We start from the raw sequence: 19710 nt of genomic DNA, 5'->3' as shown, positions 1-19710 counted from the left end.
CCCCCACCCCCTCACAGTACATCCCGAGAATCCTCTATTGGAATGGGATTGGATTCGCTTCGGTTTGGTTAAAGGCGGAATGGGGATGGTATGGGTGTGGGTTTGGGTTCGGGGATGGGACATCCTTTTTCGCACGGCTTGGCTTTGACTGTAGATGCGACTGGCGGCTCGACTGGCATTTTAATAGACTGTTGACTGTCGACTGCTGACGACACTGTTTGCCGTGTGTCTGGCAAAGAATGGAAGGAAGGAAGGAAGGAAAGCTAGAGACCAGGAAGGCTGTTCGAAAGAGTTTAATAATACCTATATTGAATTATAAAGAGATTTTTTTTTCAGAATTTAAAATTGCATTGAAAATTTGGAGTATTTTTTGAATTGGTTCGTGGGAAATCGTAGTCATTATTTGGTTTTTTGAACGGAAGCCTGCAACTGCTGCTTCCAATACTCCCACATATTTAAGTAGGACAGGTCGTTGAACTCTTTCACGGCCTTCACATCGTCCACATCGACGCCCGCTGCCGGCCCTGGCTTCTCATCAGCTTCCTCAATTGAAGCTTCAGAATCAAGGCCTCTTTTGGCAAAGGGGTTTAGATCTTGCATTGCCAGACACATCCACACTTCTGGATGCGATAAGTCACAGAAGCTATAGGCCAGCCGTCGATTGGCCCGCGATATGTATTCGGGCAGTTGAGAAATGAACGCAAAACTCTTCTTGACGCCATCATTGTAGATATTCTTCTCCTGCCAGTCCGTTGGGGCCAACCACTTGACCATGGCGTCGACAGGCACACCTATCGACTTGACCAGTCGTTCGGAGTCCCCCGGAGTGCCCCAAAAACCAACGTAATTGGTGAAGTAGACCGTCATTGAGACGGCAGCCGCACGCATCACCACAGTTTTGATCATCTTCAACAAACAAAACTAATGGAAGCCCAGAATTAGAACCGAACAGTAAAAAATGATCAAAAATGCGAGAGAATGTACCTTTTTTGGAGACTCGCAACGAGTACAATCCAGCGAGAACACAGCGAAGTAACGACTGAACGAACGAAGGAAACGGCAAAGAACTGTAAGCGGGAATTTGAGTTACACAATTTTCACACTCGAGACAGAAAAACCCGGTTCCTTTTTACAACACTTACATTTTTGAACACTCACCGCCTATCGTTGAAAATATTTCCGAAAAAAAATCACACTCACAATGCTCAAAAACCTGCAAAATCTATATTATTTACTGAAGTGCGTCTCGAACTGAATAATGTTTTCAACTGGCAAACAACTTCCACACAATTGACAAAACGAGTTAGAGCTACTACGATCCAGTGAAGGGTCAAGTGTTTGGTTTGGAGAAACCCCACATGAAAGTAGGCCAAGAGATGACATTCTTAAATTAAGAATTTCGGTGGTTTTGTTAGAACTTCTTTAGGGCCAATCAAAGGTGTATATTAGGCGGCTGCCAGGCTTGCTAGGAGCCTGTCACAGGGCCGGTTTCGGGCTCTTGTGGTACCGCTGCCCATCCAGGAGCTCTTACAGTTTGCGATCTTCCTGGGACACAATGTAGGCATCTCTGAAATGTCGTTTAGGAAGGGCATGCCCAGCTATTATAGCCTTCTTCTGCTGACAGCTGGACAGGCGCCGAACAGGTGTTTTACCGTCTCTGTACTACCAAATTTGCAGAGCTCAGAGCTGAGCCTTTCGCCGAGCTATGCGGCAATGTGGCTGTAGTTGCCACCAGTCAAAGGTGCACAAAAATGTGAGCAGTGTCTCCCGTAGCTCAAGAAATCTGTTCAACAGACAACCAATTTAAGAGCCTAATGGCAGAAGTTTTAGGGCGTAAACAGATGTGGAATGCTCCTTCCAATGGGCGTTTCGATGGTACACTGGCGGATATGGCATATAGCGGAAGATTCGATCAGATGGAAGTGGAATCAGAGGAGGTACTGGTGTGGGCTGCATTGGAAAGCATATTCTTTGTCCATAGCACCAATCAGTACTTTTGGATGAGCGACATATTCAATATTTCGCTGGTACCCTCCTCAAATATCCTACCATTTCTCGTGATAAGTTTTTGGGTTCCCTTAAAGCTTGTTCAACCAACACTTTGTCTCTCAGAATGTTGTCCATTGGCCTTGTATCTAGAGTCCTTTAAGGTCTGTTGGGCCTTTAAAGATGCTTTCACTCTCTTACCGGTTACAAAGTTCTTTTAAACTCTATTCCCGTACCCTTTCTCCGGGCCGGGGAAAGGGAGATACAGCCCCAGCACTATCTGTGCTGCCCCAAAAAACAAGTGAGTAAAAATCTAATCCATTACTCAAACCAGAAAACTGAAAAAATAATGGTATTGCCCACGAACGGGGAATGGGGAATGGGGGATGGGATGGTTGCAGAGGCGGAGGCGTAAATCTTTTGTAACATTTTTCGGGATGCCCTCCCACTCACATTCCACCCATGTGTGTGGTGGGGTCGGGGAACTACGTGAATGGAAATAAAACTGCAATTTGTTCGACCAGTTGAATGTCATTCGGGCGTGGGTCAAAGCCGAGACGAATCTTTCGGTCTGAAGGTGTTTGAAGGAACTTTGACATATCCCCACACACATGGAGGAGCCACCGCTTGGATACTTTCTTTGTTCGTTGGTTTGTTTTTTTTAATTTGCACAACTTTTGACCCAAATTCATTTGTCACACAATGAAGGGGCGGCCAAGCAGCAAAGGGACCTCACGGCCTCACGCCCTGCCAACTTTCTCTATAAATAAATAATAGAGTGGCCCAAAGGTGGCAGTCCCCCTTTGTGTCCTCTGCATTCCATTGACAAAGAGACAGAGAGAGAGAGTCATAAAGTCTGGGATAGATGGCTGCTGGGTTATTCGGTCCATGAAAACGTAATGCTTTCGTTTGGGCTTAAAGGAACGAGTACACTGTCCACAGAGCATGGAGTTCACTCGTGGCTGTTTGCCTAGGAGAAATTTCAAGCCTCTACTGGTCATGGCCTTCTTGTTATAAATATTTTGGTTGTGTATTTTAGTATATTTTCATAGATCTAGTAAGTCTAGGCTTCAATATCACAGTACTTTCGTCTCTCAAACGGTCATATTCTCGGACAAGCAAATGTTTTGGAAAAAAAACATTTTTTTTTCGGCTTTTTGTTGAGATTTATCTGTAAAACACAAAAACAAAACATGAGGGTTCTACTAGAGGAAATGGTTTTGGACAAGACCCGCGAGTCTGCTCTCGAAAGAGTTGTGAACTTAAATTTCGTCAACTGCGACCTGACGGACGTTTCCATTGTCCAAAGCATGCCCAACTTGGAGATAGTCGCTCTGTCGGTGAACGCGATCAAGTCACTGGAGGTATTCGCTGGCTGCACTAAGCTGCAGCAGCTGTACCTGCGATCGAATCTGATTGAGGACATCAATGAGATTAAGCACCTGAGGGACCTGCACAATCTCAAGGTATTGGCCCTGGAGGCCAATCCTTGTGCAAATTGTGCTGGTGCAGAGTAAGTACTGTACACCATCCAACTAACCAATTATCCCTGAACGAGTGCTGTCCGCTAACGAGTGGTCTCTCTTAACGAGTGGTCTCCCTGAACGAGTGCTGTCCGCTAACGAGTGGTCTCTCTTAACGAGTGGTCTCCCTGAACGAGTCCGCTGTCTGTTAACGAGTGGTCTCCCTTAACGAGTGTACTCTCCCCTAACGAGTGCTCTCTTTTAACGACTACTCTTCCTGAACGAGTACTCTCCCCTAACGAGTACTCTCCCCCCAACAAGTGCTCCCCCCTAACGAGTGGCCTCTCTTCGCAGGTATCGAAATATCCTGCTCCGCACTTTTCCAAAGCTGCAAAAAATAGATCGCGTTGATGTAACTCCGGAGGAGCTCAGAAATGCCTTGCAGAGGCCACCAGAGGAATCCTTGCACCCCGTGGACGCCTTTCAGCAGTCCGATGAACAGCAGCGGCGCGGCTTGAGTGCCCAGAAGGGGGAACAGCTGGCACAATTGGTACAGTTTGTGCCATTCACAGCCGGACACCAGAACCAGGAGCTACCACCACCAGCACCAGCTGCTCCTTCGATGGCACTTAAACCGAACCGTAGCCATACTCCGATTGGCTCCATCGCCTCTGGGGAGTATCATGGAAGGAGCCTGGCACGCCTGTCGTCCATCGTGTCCGTGGCTGCCAGCTACCAGTCGTCGGACTTTGGTCAGAGCTCCAGAGGTTTCGAGGCTTGGAACTGCAACCAGCAGCAGCAGCAGCAGCAGCAGCAGTTGCAGTTGCAGCGGGTGCACGATCAGATGCAGCTTCAGATGTCCCGGCAATCGTACGGCCGCAGCCAGCAGCCGCGTCGTCCGCATCAAGCACCTAGACTGAGGAATGGCCCACTGCCACCACCACAATGGCAGACACGCGAACACGATTAGTAAGGGCTACCCTCTCTGATCGAAGAAGGGTGAAGGATTAACTTTCCCTCTCTCTCTCTCTCTCTCTCTCCACCCACAGCTGGCAATACAGCAACATGGAGTCGCCACAGCCGTTGGTCAATTATCCATCGGGGGGCAACAACAGGCGTCGTGGACAAAAAAATATTCTAACAGCCGTATTGTGTATGCTGCAGGAACTAGATCTAGGGGCTGTCCAGGAGCTGGAGAATGTTGTCAGTGAGCGCCTGAGGGATTTCAAGCGCGACTAAAGGCCCACAAATCACACACACACACACACGGTCAATATCATTTCATGTTTTAGCCAGAAGGTGCTTCAGTCGTTAAGCCATCGCTATAACAAGGCAGACGCCCTACACGTTGTGCGATCCCTTGTTATAGCTGGTTCAGTTAGCTCCAGTTCAAATTCAATTGTTTCAACTAAAAATTATCAATAGAAAACCCAACGCAACAAGCTTTTAATTGCCACACAGAAACATGGAGAATGGAGCGCCAGAATGGCCAGCCTAATGGGGCCACAACTATTTTGAGGTTCAGCTTAAAAGCCGGAAATTAAATCAAGATTTGCAAGCCACAGACAGACAGTCTGTACCCTCCAGCTTGGGGGAGTCCTAACTCACATTTAGGGTAGCGCATTCTGGGCCTGGGCCTGGTCCTGGTCCCGGTCCTGGTCATTCATTCTCATTCCCATTCGACCTGACACTTTGACCATGAAAATGAATATATGTTGGAGGTTTCGTTTTCGTTTTTTTTTGTGGCCAGACTAAGAAAAATGCTGTGTCTGTGTGTGTGTGCTGGATTTGTAAAAAGCGCAAGTGTAATTAGTGTGAGGCTTAACGGGGCTAAACAAACAGACAGATCGTGGGCCGGGTCAGAGCCAGACACAGATACAGACACAGACCGTAACGAACTCAGACCAGTTTCGGTCTGGAATTTGTCCCCCCATGGTTTTACAGGCTTTACAACTATTGCCAAATTGCATTTGAATAGTCGCGGCTTTTGGGAGTTGGTGTTTCTATTTTTTGAGGTCTGTGTTTGGGTGTTTCGCTTCAGAGTCTGCAACTGCAACTGCAACTACAACTGTCTCTGGCTGATAAATCGCTAGAGCATTATTTATGAACTCCTCGTGTCACTCTGGCCTCTGGTCTCGGATCTCGGGTCTCGGGTCTGAGAGTCGCTTTATGCATGGTTACTTTTTATGAGCGACACGGCGGCACCCTCTGACGTATGCGTGATATGCTCTCCGACTCCGTCTCCGTCTCTGACTTTTGTTTGGACTATTATTTAGTGTCCAGGGCGCAACAGCAATCAGAGAGGCCAACGGTTAACGGCCTTGGCCAAGTGCTTCGGGGGAAACTGCTAGAAAATTATGATCCGCATAAAAAGCTATAGTTTATGAGGAGCAACAAATAGATCGACAATTTAGAGCATTCAGTTAGAGCATGTGAAAGGTGTGCAAGTGCAAAGACATCTCTGATTGAATTTGTATATGGCAATGCCGTGAGATCTGGCAACACCTACTTGGCACACAGCTAGCTGTCACTCTCACTCTCTCTCTCTTTGTTTTTTTGTCATCTTTCATCACAATCGAGAGCAATATTAAGAGAGATCGCGGTCTGCTTTCTGCTCCAGTTTTACCAAAAGATACAGATACAGAGGGGTAGCATTCGGCTCGATACAATCAATCAGTAGGGGATTCCTGCTGTTTATGTTGTTCTTTCCATGGCAGAACTCCATGATATGTTTACTTAGGAGACCCCTAAATGGTTTATCCCAGCCAGAATCTTATGGACACTGGTTTAATGGAGTTCTGTGGCAGACCATGGCTGGACTTTTCCACTGGAATGTGCGTTAGTGCACTGTGAACCTTCTTTAGAGGCAGAGAAAAGCTTGCTTGGAACTGGTCGTCATTTAGGCCGGGCCTGATTCGACAACCTCTGGGGTATTCCTTCCGTCCAAGCTTTCCGGAAACGAGAAAGCACATCTCCATACTTAGAACTAGCAATAAACCCGCAAGATCTTTTCAAAAACAGCTTACCTGAAGATATATCAAGCCACATATGAAGTTTTCTACCATGGAATTTAATCAGGACAACTTTTTCTTTATTTCCTGAGTGGGAACCTCAGCGAAGGGCAGGTTTTTCCTTTTTTCTTAAACTTTAAATGGAATAATTTGAAATTAAAACTAAATTTTGACAAACACCTTCGATTGAAGTGCGGCAACAGCGCTGGCGATGCGCTCTAGAGGCGCTCTCGACAGTCATAAAAAACACATTCATCAGGCATCTCTTTAAGCGATGGCCGTTAATGATGATGATGTCGATGTCGATGCGGAATCGGGTGGGTGGGTGCCTTCCATGGGAGATACTCGCGTGTGGCTGGTGGATGGGGCCGCGTCTTGTTTACGGCTCCCTGTGCTTCTCCTCTCTGGCGTGTTTCGATGCCAAAAACTTCCGGCCATCGATGGGTATGGGAGAACAGCTGTTGTTCGCTTTGGGGGTGATTGGACCTCACCCCTGCCCCCCCGCTGCCTCTACAAAATGTGGCCTTGATGCCGCGACGCAAAAGCAGAAACAATGAAGCTTCAAATTGCATCTTAAGATCTGATGCCTTAGGATAGTGCTGATGGAAATCAGAAATAGTAACAAGTGCCACAGAGAACCCGCAAAGGAGATGCACGGTACTGGGCAGCCACAGTGGGGTTGGGGCAGTGCTTGTGTGTGTGTCTGGTGTGTGTGTGTGTGTGGAGGCAAAGTGGGGACGTTGTCCGGATAGCAAAGTCTTTTGATTTATGCGGAGCAATTAATTTTTTGCGCATTTTTGTTGGTGCTGCCGCTGCTGCTAGATGTTGCCATGGGGAAACTGCTGCTGACGACACCGACACGGACACCGACACGGACACGGACATGAAACTATGTAGAAGGCGACAAAGCCTGCCCCAGGCACAGTGCCACCCGGGGTCACTGCCACAGGGTATCATAATAGAAAAAAAATAAATGGAGCTTCAAATATATATGGTATTTATTCCACAAAAATTCTAAAGAAATTTAGAAGAAAGTTTTCGTTTGTGGCCTTTTCGCTGTACAAATTTCTCATAAACGATTGGCACCAACAGAGACCATCCTTTGGGGGAGATTCAGGAATTTGTACGATGAAATTAGGAGAGGAAGAAGCAGCCCCAGGGAGAAAAACATAATCATACAAAATCTATAGAAATTTTAATTCTTAAAAATTAAATTCAAAAAAAATTTAATTTTGGAAGAAATTAAATTCTAGGAAATTAAATTCTAGAAAATTAAATTCTACGAAATTAAATCTCTAGGAAAACAAATTCTAAAAAATTAAATTCTAGAAATTTAAATTCAAGAAAATTAAATTCTGCAAAATTAAATTCTAGAAAATTAAATTCTACGAAATTAAATCTTTAGAAAATTAAATTCGAGAAAATTAAATCCTGTAAAATCAAATTTTTGAAAATTAAATGAAATCTTAGGAAGTTAAATTCCAGGAAATTAAATGCTAGAAAATTGAATTCTAGGAAATTAAAATCTAGAAAATTTAATTCTAGAAAATTAAATTCTGGAAAATTAAATTATAGAAAATTAAATTCTGGAAAAATTAAATCTCTAGAAAATTAAATTCTAAGAAGTTAAATTCTTGAAAACTAAATCCACAAAAATTAAATTCGCAACGCAGGAGTATACGTCCTTTGATACAGTATATTTTGTATGTATAGTTCTTGAAAGGTATGTACTTGCAGCTGTTTTCATAGAACATTCGACCACAGTGCGGTGTCTGGGCATGCAGACAGAGAGCGAGCGAGCGAGAGAGAGAGAGAGAGAGAGAGAGCGAGAGTCTCGGCCAAAGGTGCGTTCACGCGTAGCAATGCAGAGAGATCTCTCTCCCGGCTGTCCCTTGTCCCTGCCTCTTGGCTCATACGCCTGTCATTGGGCGGACGGAGGGACGGACGGAGGGACGAGTACCACCTCCCGGTGTCCGTAGGTCGGTGCGGAATTTTCCTGCTCGCATTGGTTGAAGTTTTTGCGGCCAGAAATGGGCAACGTTTTGGAATTTTAGTTCCGCTTTGTTGCCGTTGCCATTGCCGTTGCCCCCGTGCCACATGTCCTCGACTGCCGTCTGTCGTCTGCCGCCTCCTCTCCGTTTGTCGGTTGTGGTTGTTGTCAGGCTAAGTGTTTGTTATGATTTATATTGGTTTTATTAAATGTTTCAACAACCTTTTGGCCAACAATTATTTACTGCAGGCCATGGAACGAGCGAGCGGCGAGGAGCGTGGCACGCATGAACGCATCGTGGGAGGGGGAGGGGTAGGGGGACGAGGAGGGGGAGTGGTTGTGGACTTGAAGTGCCACGGATGCCAGACTCTGTGTGTATGTCCTGGCAATGACATTAAAGCCGGTCTGGTCCGTGCGGCAGGTGTTGGCACGGGGCATGCAACATGACGGTGTTGCACGGCAAGTTAATGAGCTTAAAGGAAACACAGCTGCCAAGGAGTCGAACGTAATGGCGAAAGCTCCACTTAAGCCTCAAAACCCAAGGAGACACAATGAGAGAAAATGTGGCAGAAGTCTGAGAGAGCAAGAGAGAGAGAGAGAGAAAGCTACACACAAAACTTCTCCCAAGACGAATCATTGATGTCCTTTTTTGCCGCCACCTTCGCTTCGGGCAAAGAATTGCCCAGCAAAACAATATACATGCGTGTGCATGACACCCCACATTGATTTTCGACTAGAGCTGGGCTAATGGGGGTGATCTCTTTTCTTTCTAGACTGTTCCCCCGCGGATTTTTACCATTTGCCAGGACTAGAGTCGGTGTAGTGTAAAATGGAATCAGAAGATCACTTTTTGGGTATATTTTCTCCTATAAGAAATATGATTCTTGCTAAAAGTTTTCCCTCAAAGTCTCTTTGAAAAACCAACTGAGGAAACAAAACACCCATAGAGATAATTTATGCCGTAAATACTCCATAAAAACCTACAATAATCCTCTCTTTAAAACAAATAAACTGCTTTAGAATATTCGGTTCCAGTTCGCAAATTTTTCCATGTTTGTGGCTATCATAATGGACACTTAAAATTGGCTAAACCCCATATCTTTTGTACTAAACATAGAGCTCATAAAATGCTATTGAATCGCCTAAAAAAACCTGGTGGAAATGTTTTTATTCTATCTTTTTTGTACATCAAAAGCATGGCTTCCCGAAGCTCTGCAGCGCCTATGTTTTGGACTTAAGCGACCCCTTTTTAATCGAAATATAATATGGGTTTATTAGTATTAAATTTGAAGCCTAATATGTTCATTGAAATGTTATTTTTTCGATCCTCGGTGCAAATCTATTGGAAAATCGTAAATATTACAATTTGAAAGCCTCTTTTTTCTGAGTGTACTTGAGTCTAGGCTCGGCGATTGGTAATATGATATTTTAGCTATTTTAGCTCAAACACTCAATAGTTTTTAATTGATTTTGATGCCTTTTCACTAGAACTCCTCCTTAAACTGATGGCTGGTGACTTACGAGGGAATATTCATGGCTCTAAGGCGGAACTCATTTATTTATGAGCGACCAATCGATTGAGAATGCCCTGAATACCCTTCAGGCAGGCACTTCAAACCACTTGTCGTTGCAGCTTAGATCAAAATTTTGATGGAGGTGACAGGAGCCAAGGAGCACGGGAGTACAGGGACCTCTCTCTCTCTCTCTCTCTCTCTCTCAGACTCCGGCAACAACACTATCCTTGTCGTGGCTGCACGTTTTTGACGGCTTTATTGTTTAGCTTAGAGTTTACTCAGTTTTTTTTTGGCGGGGGCACAAAGTGCTCCAAAGTCGTTGGGCTCCCGGCTCTGGGGCAGGACACTGGTGCCAAGGGGGTGGCAGACAGTCCTCCGTCCTCCTCTGCACTTGAATGACTTTTCATAACTTTATGGAAAGTTTTCACAATGCACAAGGCAGGCGACAGCGACAGCGACAATGAAGAAAACACCGCCTGACAATGGCCAAATGAGTGGCTCTCGGGGCAGGGGAACGAGGGGTACGAGGGGGGGTCACCTTTTGCCTGCTGTGGCACGTTTCCGCTTCCGTTTAGCGCGACTCCTCTCCTCGTGTGCCACTTGAGCATAATGAATATTTTCGTAAATTGAAATGTTGTTTGTCCTCCTCGAGGTCCTCCTGGACTCCACAGCGTCCCCAACGACCGAGTCACTTTCACTTTACGACTGCCTTTACGGCGGCTGCATAAATATGAAAAATGTAAAATTTAATATGCAATTTACGTCACTGAAAAGTTTCTTCCACCATCCACCAGCCCCAACCCCATCCACAGCTCTTAATGCCCTGCCAGAAGGCATGCCGACTTTCCATTGAAGACCCACAATATCTATAATATATATATATATATTATATTTAATCCGATTTACAGCTCATTGACGGATTGTGTTTCATATTTGTAAAACACAACAATGTAGAAAAAATATATCCAAGCGCCAAAAAACATAATTCCCTGAAGGGCCATCATCGTCTTGGAATCGGGGATCCTTGCTGCCCCTTCCCGGGGCTCTTCCGCGTTCGCTTCCATTCGATTCAGTTGCCAAACGTTCCAGGCGAGAAAATTGAATGTTATTTTAGATGTTGTCCCCGTTGTTCGATTTCCCTTTTTACTTTTTGTTTAGTTTTCGTATGTTTTTCTCCTGGCCAGCTTCTTGATCAAACAAGTTACTGAATCGCACCCCAAAAGGATGCTCTCGAAAGGGTATCTCAAGGTTCGGGGGGCTTACATATTTCTTTGGGCTCTCTTCTGGGTTTCAGTTTTTTATGTCTTGTGTCTTTGGTCATTGTCTATTGTCTGGGGAAATTTAGAGCACCGTTCGTGTGGCAAATGTGCGATGAATAAGTGAGAACTTGGCTAATGAGTGGGTGGACAGTGGACGGTGGACAGTAAATGGAATACGAGAGCACGAGTTTGGCGAAATTTGAGCCGTAGAGAGGCACAACGCGTTGGCATTGGAATCTGTTCGTGTTTCATGGCCTCTGGGCACGCCTCTGACTGACTGACAGACAGACTAAATATGATTGATATAAACACAAAAGAGATCTCTTTCGTGGCTCTGTCTATCAGCGAGAGAAAAGGCAAAAATGATCAATCATTCCATCTGGCAATCGATTCGCGGCGAGAGAGAGGGAGCGGGGATCTCACAAATATCTTAATGAGGGGCCATTCATGATCTCAATCTCAAACCATGGGATACATTTCTGCCATAGCCTTCTTGTGTGGGTATAGATAGAAAGGGAATGGAGGCACCCTCCAGGTCAAAGGTCCCTCAGTATCGAGGTGTTTGTGGCAAAGGAAAGTGGCTCCCTATCGAGCCATATTTCGAGCCCTTTCGAGCCACACTTAGATTGATTTTTGCCTTCGTTGCCTTCCATAGAGTCCTCCTTAACGAGTCCTCCTCCCCGCTGAGGCAGTAGGCGATGACATTAGCGCGACAGGAGCCAAATAAATTAATTATGTTAATCTGTTTACATGTCAGCCGCATTAGCAGTGTTTCTGCTTCTCATAGAGGGAGGAGGTTATGTCTACAGTTAATAAAGCAAACACCTGTCGCAGAAGGAGCCACCTCCTCGTTGACTGCGTCAAAAACTTAAAACGCTCTCGAATTGCATAAACTTTGTGACAATCATCAAGCCCCTGATGATGATAAGGATGGTGATGATGCCCTGCTCCTAGACATCATCAATTTTCAGTGTCGAGAGGGCAAGAATGGGGCCGCCGCAAAAACACTTTGGTGGCACGAAAAACTTTTTGTGGTGCCAGCCAGCGCCAGCCACAGTGCCACGAAACGGGTTCGAAAATGGTGCCACAAAAATCCGGAAAACTAAGAGGAAGGCCTTGGCTCCCAATATTATTCTCTGTGTATTTTGGTCTCCGTTTGATGGCCGTTGACTTGCTCAGAGAGGATTAAAGGGGATCAGAAGAGGAGAGCGCGCGACAGGCTATACAGGGTGGTCCGCCAACTCTCTTTCGGGTCTTATTTTACGCTGAGTATCACTTGAAAGCCATGTTTCATGCCAGAGAGAGGGAGCGCAGAACGAGCCAAATAAGACCCGAAAGGAGAGCGCTTTGCGGGAGCGTACCACCTGGCATAATGTCATCAAGTCGCAGGCAATGGTGGCCTTTGAAGGAAGTATGGTTCGGCAGTAGTCGAGTCTAGCGAGGAGCTGCTTGACGGGTTGAAACGAATGCAACAACCAGCAGGAAACCCTGCGGAAATATCACTCTTCGACAGGCATCGTCACCATATCTCTGTGTTGCATGCCACTGTGCGCTGTGGTCGTTGTAGCTGATGTTGATGAGGCATCGTGCACTTTAGGCAAATTAGTTACGCAGCTCATGTTCTTGGCCTCATCCTCATTCCCAGCCTCGTGTAACCTCATCCCTAGACCAAAGCCCAAAAACACCATTCCATTTTGGGATACGCTACTTGTGTGTGTGTGTGTGTGTGTGTGTGTGTGTGTGTGTGTTTGGGGGGTAAACAAATTTAATAAATAGCTAAACCCACACACACCCACCCCACAACCCTTTGTACCAGCAACCAGCAGGCTTTCGGGGGAGGGGGATGGACGGTTCCGGCTGTCAGCAAGAAACCCTTCAACCCTCTCTCAGTCCAGGGGGGGGGGGGGGGGGGGGGGGGGGGGGGGGCAGACATATTCATATTTACTCAAGTTTATGGAGCATTGTATTTGTCTTTGGTTTCTGTCATCTCCCGGACATTTGTCGGCTGTTGTTTCTTGGGGCATTCCGCCGGCATTGCCACATAAAATATAACACTTCATTTTGGCCATTGGTTGGGGCGGAAGGGGGGTTGGATTTTCCTCAATATCTAGAATGTCTTGACGCCTACACACACACACACGACCCACAATGAGGGTCGATAGAGTCGGTTTCGGCGCTGGGGTCTCATAATTTATATGCTAAACATATTGCGCTTATATGGTATTACAAAAATATCTAAATATGTACATACCCGGCGTATCCCTGTTACGCATTTTAGTTGTATCTTGTAGTTTGTCTGGTGGCCACAACTTGACTGTCACTGCAAATGGCTGTAGTCGGCTGGGAGTGGCTTTTTCTGGTTCTGATTCTGATTCTGGGTGTGGGTGTGGGTGTGGGCGTGGGTGTGGGGGGCTGATGAAAAGGTTAAGCTTGAAATGTTCAAGCCCCATGATCGAGCAGTGCGGGCTAGAGACGACCGACCCGACCCGACCCGACCCTTGTCAAATGTTAGCCAACGTCTCTTGTCCTTCTACCGCCGCCGATGACGTCTGGTGACCCCGATCTATTTGTTAAACACCTCCGAGGACCTGAATGGTTTGCAAACTCAACTTCTTAATGCTAAATCCTTCATCTTTTGGTGGTTCTTTAATATATTCATTGTATTTTCTAAATCTGATCGCTACCTACAAAATATCCGAGCGATTTTCTTGTGAAAACAACTCTGGTCCTAAGCATACGGTTTTAACGATTAGTACAATCCCTTCCCCTTATTATTTCCCACCAATACGCTCTTCCTCTTGCCCACTGATCAGATGGATCTCCAACCCATTGTCCACTGGGACAGGAGTTTTTGCACCGAAATGGTGACCTCGTTCGTTGCCCAACGCATTGCTCTCTCCACAGTTCACATTCTGGCCATGACTTTAGTGCTTTTGGCTGTCAGCCATGCATGCCACTGGCATTCCCATGAAGCGCTCAGCGGAGCATAAACTGTTCACAGACCATTGCCACCTGTAGAGGCGTTCCTTTCTTATGAAGAACAATGGAATGGGATGGCATAAGATGATGACTTACCCATGATGATGATGGCGCTGGCTGGGACGTCGCTGGGGACGCGGTTGCACCGATGGAGGCGCATTGGGATGGCACCAAAGCGGCAGGCGTTGCACCTTCTTCACCTCCGGGGAGAGGCCCATTATCCGTGTGGCCGCCGCACTGGCGCTCAACGGTGATGTCATATTGGCCAAATCGCTGGCATCCGTATCCTCCTCGGCATCATCAGGCTCCCTTGCCGCCGTCGCCACCGCTGCATTGGCGATGGCCGGACGTGAGCGTCGCGGTGGCCGGGGCAAGGGCTTGGGTGCCACCCGACGGCGATTATTCTGAGGGCAGTTTGGTGTGGCTATTGTCGGAGGTGCGGATCGGATTGTCTTCAGTGGGTGTGGCAGATTATTATTGCTAATGCTTTGCCAATGATGCAGCGGTTGCAGCAGTTGCCTTGATTGGAGCTGATGCTGTGGCTGTTGCTGTGGCTGTTGCAGCGGCTGCTGCTGATTCGCTGTTGCATGGCTCGGCGCTGACCGAAGATCGTTCAGCATTACATCCAGATCGCTGGCCAAAGAGCTGAGCAGCTGCAATAATGGAAATGAATGAGAGATGTAGCACAGACAGAACACACAGGGCGGTATCTAGTGAGAAGCTAAACAATAAATCAATCACAAGTTCAAAGCCCAATGTGTCCAGATGGGGTTTCAGAACCGCCTTCGAAGTACTTTCGAACCCAAGAAAAATCTCTCGTTACACGTTACTCGTACAGGGATAAATTTTTGGACACTTTTCTATTATAAATGAGATTTTTTCATAGCTTCTGGCGTCATTTTATTCGTAGCTAAAGAACTAGCGAGTGGCTGGCAGAAAAAACATTAGTGACGAGCAACGAGTGGAAATCAAGAAGAAAAGATGTGAGAGACAAAGCGAAAAGAAAACATCAGCGAGACAGAGAAATAAGAAAGCAGCGAGAGAAGCGAGGTTCTTCAATGTGGTTTCTGGTAATAAATACCGAGAGTGTTTTTTTAAATCTTTTTTCTCGCTGATTATTTGTGCTTTTTTCTCTTTGTCTCTCGCTGGTTTTTCTTCATTTCTGGGATTCTGATCTGAAGCTGCTTCTTTTATATCTTCAGTTTTCTTACTTTCTCCTCTCGCTGGTTGTTTTTCTGCTCTGCACTTTCTCGCTGTACTCCATAGGTTTCTTTTGTTATTTTTTTCCTGGTTTCTCTTCCACTCTCGCTGCTTTTTTACTCGCTGCTTGTCCAGCTTTACTTACTGTCCAATCAAACTGCAACTCAGAACCAAGCAGCAAGTCTACAACTTGAAATGCCATGAAAACGATCAGCGATTTGATTGAAAATCAGACCAATCAATGCGATTGATTGGTATTTAAGTTCTATGAAGCTCTCTCCCCCTCTCTGCAGTGGCATGCAAATCTCCAGCTCGATTCTGGGTTAATGAACGGATGTCTCAAGTGGCGACAGCTCATGGGAATCACTTGATTCGCAAAATCATGGCCCAGAGAGAGGCCACTTGGACTTAGCCTTCGGTGTCGTTCGTGTCGTTTCGTGTCTCTTTGCGGAGGAATTTCCGTTACACAAACATTCGGCTAGCGGTGGTGGGGCATGCATCGGATTGGAGTGTGGGGTGTTGGGTGTGGGGTGTTTTGGGTGGGGTACCGCTGTACCTGCCACAACTGGTCTTAACTTCCGGCGCGCCGGTGGCAGGCCTTGGCTGTGGCTGTGGCTCTGTCGCGGATCTGTGACTGTGGCGATCTCCAATAATTACGCGCTCCACTGTCTTGTCTTGGCTAATGCAATAATAACGGGTTTGTGGCTAGCCCCTGCCCTGCCTCATATGCAACATGGTTAACCCGTGTTCCCAAGCCAAGTGCCAAAAAGCAGCCCCCAGCCCCCAGCCCCAGCAAACACAACAAACCGGCTCCCACGCTCTGTGCTAATTTGATCTCCACTTCGTTTTGAGTTCCTTTTTGTTTTTTTTGTTTCTTGTGTTGTTTTTCTGTGTATTTATAAATATTTCTTTTGGCGCAGAAATTGGCAAACTGTAGGCAAATGCTGCACGAAAACTGAAGTGGAAAACGAGTGGAGAATCTGGGAATCTGGAAAGACTGGCAACAGTCTGGAGGGGAGGCTTTCTGGAGGGAGTTCTAAGGCAAACAAAAAATCCAAGCATATGGAGAGGGAATTGGAAATTTCTTTCATTTGAATGTCACATCCGAATTCTGTATAGAATTCTTCCGATAGATCTTCCGATCCCAAATCCCACACAAGGCACACGGCCGCTGTTTGAAGGTATTGTGTGCTATTCGCTTATGGGAAATTTTGTTGCTAATTTTTAAATATTTCTATAATTTATAAAAAAATAAATAATGCATAAATTCCAGGCCAAAAATGGCTTTGTGCATCATCTCATCTCATCCTCATCTCCTAATCGAATCGGCATCACGTATACGCCTCAATGGAGTTTGTGGAAGAAAAGAAAAAACTTAAACATATGGATTAGCATGTAATAATGCCAGAGCCACACTCCCAGGCAAACAGACACACAACTAGAGGCACAGACAGCCAGAGAGACGGTCAGACAAGGGAGACAGAGCCATAGACGAGCCGCCAGCCAATTGAGCAATTGCCACAGCAAACAGATTCAAATTGAAAATGTGGGCAAAGCAAGCAAAAACCAAACCAAAAAAAAAAAAAAACGACAAAAAACAGACAAGAAATGAAAACTAAAATCAATGGCCGAGGCATCGAATGCCCTTCCTTATAGCAGGGGGAATTTTGGGTAGAAATTGATGCCACGTGGCGCTGGTTATCGATACAGGAAGGCGATATTTACGTTTCGATATCGATTTTTCTTACGATTTGGGGTTTGGACATATTGGACATTGAAATTTAAAAGCGATATTATATCTTCGATAGGATATTCTTTGTGATATTCGTGACGGTAGCTAGTTCCTAGTTCCCCATGGCGGACAAATCCTCGACGAATTCACGGGTGGACTAGCCATCGCTGATATCACGGTCGACAATTCATTCACAAGAACTTATATGTGAAAAATTCGATATATTGGGCGATATATTCATGACAAGGCGCATCCATAGCTCCCCATGGGCGACCATCGATAAAAGGGTGACAAGACCTCGACGCATTTTGGGTACTTACCTCAAAAAACCCATCTAGCCTTCTTTAAGGGCAGGGTATCAAATAACCAGGGGGCTAAAAAATTGAAAATAAAATGGAAACCCAACCGCAGAGTTTCTTGTGTTTGAAGTGCAAACAAAACTTCAATTGGCAATATACGCGAGTGGGGAGCGAGGAGGTAGGGCAGAAAGGGATTGAAATGGAGAGGAAGTGGGATTATTAGCAAATGAGGAAGGGAATGGAGAGCGAGAGGGAGAGGGAGAGCGAGAGCGAGCACTTTCAATTTAAATCTCATAAAACAATTTGGAGAAAAAAATTCAACAAAAATAAAATTAAATTTTATTATATTTTAAATTTAATTTAATAAGCGACGCGGACGTCTTGCTCTTTGTTATTTCCCCCTTTTACTTACCGCAATGGCATCCATTACGGCGTTAACCATTTTACTGCTGCTTCTTTGCCTTCTTGTTGTTGCTTCGAATTTATCTCAGCCTCTCGCTGGTTCTCGCTGTTCTGGAGGCCTGTCTACGTCTCTCGCTGGTTGTCTGCTCTTCTCGTTTTAGTTCTTTGCTACATCTCCCGCTGCTTATTCGATTGGCTCGCTGCTTTGTCCTTCTCTCGCTGCTTCTACTCGCTGTGACTATCCTTCTTCTCTCGTTGCTTCTTTGCCAATCTCGCCGCTTCTTTGCCAATCTCGCCGCTTCTTTGTGACTTGGCTGCTTCGCTTTCTTGAAACTTTTGATTTATTTGACAATCATGCAAATATTTTGCCCACAATTTCGCAATTTTGTTGTTGCGCGACTCTTCGCCGACGGATTCTCAATTTCAATTTCAATTCGAATTCATTTGGCTTCTCGGACCCCGTTCTCCAGCGACCCGCCTGGCTCCTTTGTCGCTGGATCTGTTGACATTTAATTAACGTTCACGATTTGCTCATGCGACAGGTGATGGTTCCGACCGGACAGGCGCGGACTGGCCCGCCAGATCCGAGGATGAGGCTGAGGCTGAGGACTGCGGTAGTACGTGGTACGTGCTCTCGGGCTCTGTGGGTTGAAACAAATTGTGAAAGAGTTATAGGTTTCTGGCGATGCAAATGACAACACAAGTGGGCAGCAAAAGGCGTTTCAAAATAAAGAAAATACAATAAAGTGTAGATTAAATATGCATAGAAGTTATGACAATAATGAGATCACTATTGAGGTTGAACGAAGGCTAAGGCTGGACAGAATCCAGGGGAGACTTCGTTAAGGAAAAGGCCATAGACTCTGACAAATACCATCTTATATTATTTTCTGTAGCACTCTTTCTGCAAACAGTCTAGGATATCTCTGTAATGGGTCCAGAAATATATAAGAAATGGTTTGAACCAGACACCGAAGATGAAATGTAAGCCCTGCTCCCTTTTGGGCATAATCTATGTTGAATTTCAAGTGAATGACATGTCCATGGCACCATGGGTTCCATCTGGGGTCTAGAGGGAATGACTCCCATTCCGAGGATCTATGTCAATCGAAAGTATCGCAGAATCGTGAGATGGGGCGGTGTTTTCCAGGCAAACAAATGGAATAATAAAATGGTGGAAATGGAAGAGAAACCGTCAAATGTGCGGACATGCAGCAAGCAAAACAGAAACAAAAAACAAACCAAAAAAAAAAGGCACGAAAAAAAGTGAATGTTGAATGTATCTTGCAGATACACTCGTCGCACATTCATACATAAGTATTTTTTTAATTAAAACCCCGTGCAGAGCAATTGCTTGGCTCTTTCTGGCTCTGTCCAAACATTTTGTGGGGCCCCAACTTTATTTGACAATGTCCCAGGCCCCCCCTCCCCCCGTCTCTACGCACACGATGATGATGTAGATGTTGACAAATGGAAAAACTCGTTTCACGTATATTTTCCCCACAATTTTCCGCATTTTATGCTCATTAATTACATTTTCATTTCAGTTTCTGCATTTACATAACCATTTCATTTCATTTCATTCGTATCTGTCGTATCTGTCGTATCTTTCGGATACTATTTTGAAGCTGGTTATAGTATCTCTGGGTGTTCCCCTTGAAAAGGGTATGGTCGTTTTAATCAGATCAGAAACTCTTTTTTTTTGTTGATATATTTTTGATCCGCATTTAACAGAAAACAGAAAAATATTTCATATACTGTATTTGTTCCAGAAATTTCCCCTAAGCGAACGGCTTCAGCCAGAGAAAAAAAAGCCTTGAGCCTCCACTCCGAAAGTGAAAATTTTTTTACCTACATTTTGGTATTTATATGAAA

The 19710-nt window shown here is 45.5% G+C and overlaps 3 protein-coding genes across 5 annotated transcripts in view; 1 reads left to right on the top strand and 2 right to left on the bottom strand.

The window, feature by feature from the left end:
• The window catches only part of LOC108157844 (protein sprint), a 110001-nt gene that overhangs the window by 82560 nt on the left and 7731 nt on the right, over positions 1-19710 (bottom strand). For both annotated transcript variants that reach the window (XM_017290066.2, XM_017290065.2), the window contains 2 exons: positions 17846-18476; positions 14299-14855 (listed from right to left, as the gene is read on the bottom strand). In XM_017290066.2, coding sequence (XP_017145555.1) covers positions 14299-14855; positions 17846-17875 — 587 coding nt within the window. In that variant the 5' untranslated portion in view covers positions 17876-18476. The remainder of the gene's footprint in view (positions 1-14298; positions 14856-17845; positions 18477-19710) is intronic.
• On the bottom strand, positions 278-1289 carry LOC108157968. Of its 2 annotated transcripts, none has more exons than XM_017290117.2 (3): positions 1143-1289; positions 985-1067; positions 278-921 (listed from the first exon to the last, which is right to left on the bottom strand). In XM_017290117.2, exon 3 carries the CDS (start codon positions 904-906, stop codon positions 400-402), a length of 507 nt encoding a protein of 168 aa, XP_017145606.1. In that variant the 5' UTR covers positions 907-921; positions 985-1067; positions 1143-1289; the 3' UTR covers positions 278-399. The 2 variants fall into 2 exon arrangements, with proteins under 2 accessions (XP_017145606.1, XP_033252637.1); XM_033396746.1 differs by having other exon boundaries at positions 1159-1289.
• LOC108157940 (uncharacterized protein F09G8.5-like) lies at positions 3060-4883 on the top strand. The gene is made up of 3 exons (XM_017290087.2): positions 3060-3499; positions 3804-4418; positions 4499-4883. The coding sequence occupies exons 1-3, from the start codon at positions 3180-3182 to the stop codon at positions 4686-4688; spliced, it is 1125 nt and encodes a 374-aa protein (XP_017145576.1). The 5' UTR covers positions 3060-3179; the 3' UTR covers positions 4689-4883.

This window comes from Drosophila miranda, chromosome XL, assembly GCF_003369915.1.
Source record: "Drosophila miranda strain MSH22 chromosome XL, D.miranda_PacBio2.1, whole genome shotgun sequence".
Lineage (NCBI taxonomy): Eukaryota > Metazoa > Arthropoda > Insecta > Diptera > Drosophilidae > Drosophila > Drosophila miranda.
The sequence above is the reverse complement of the archived record's forward strand: the minus strand, read 5'-3'. Positions and strand labels throughout refer to the sequence as shown.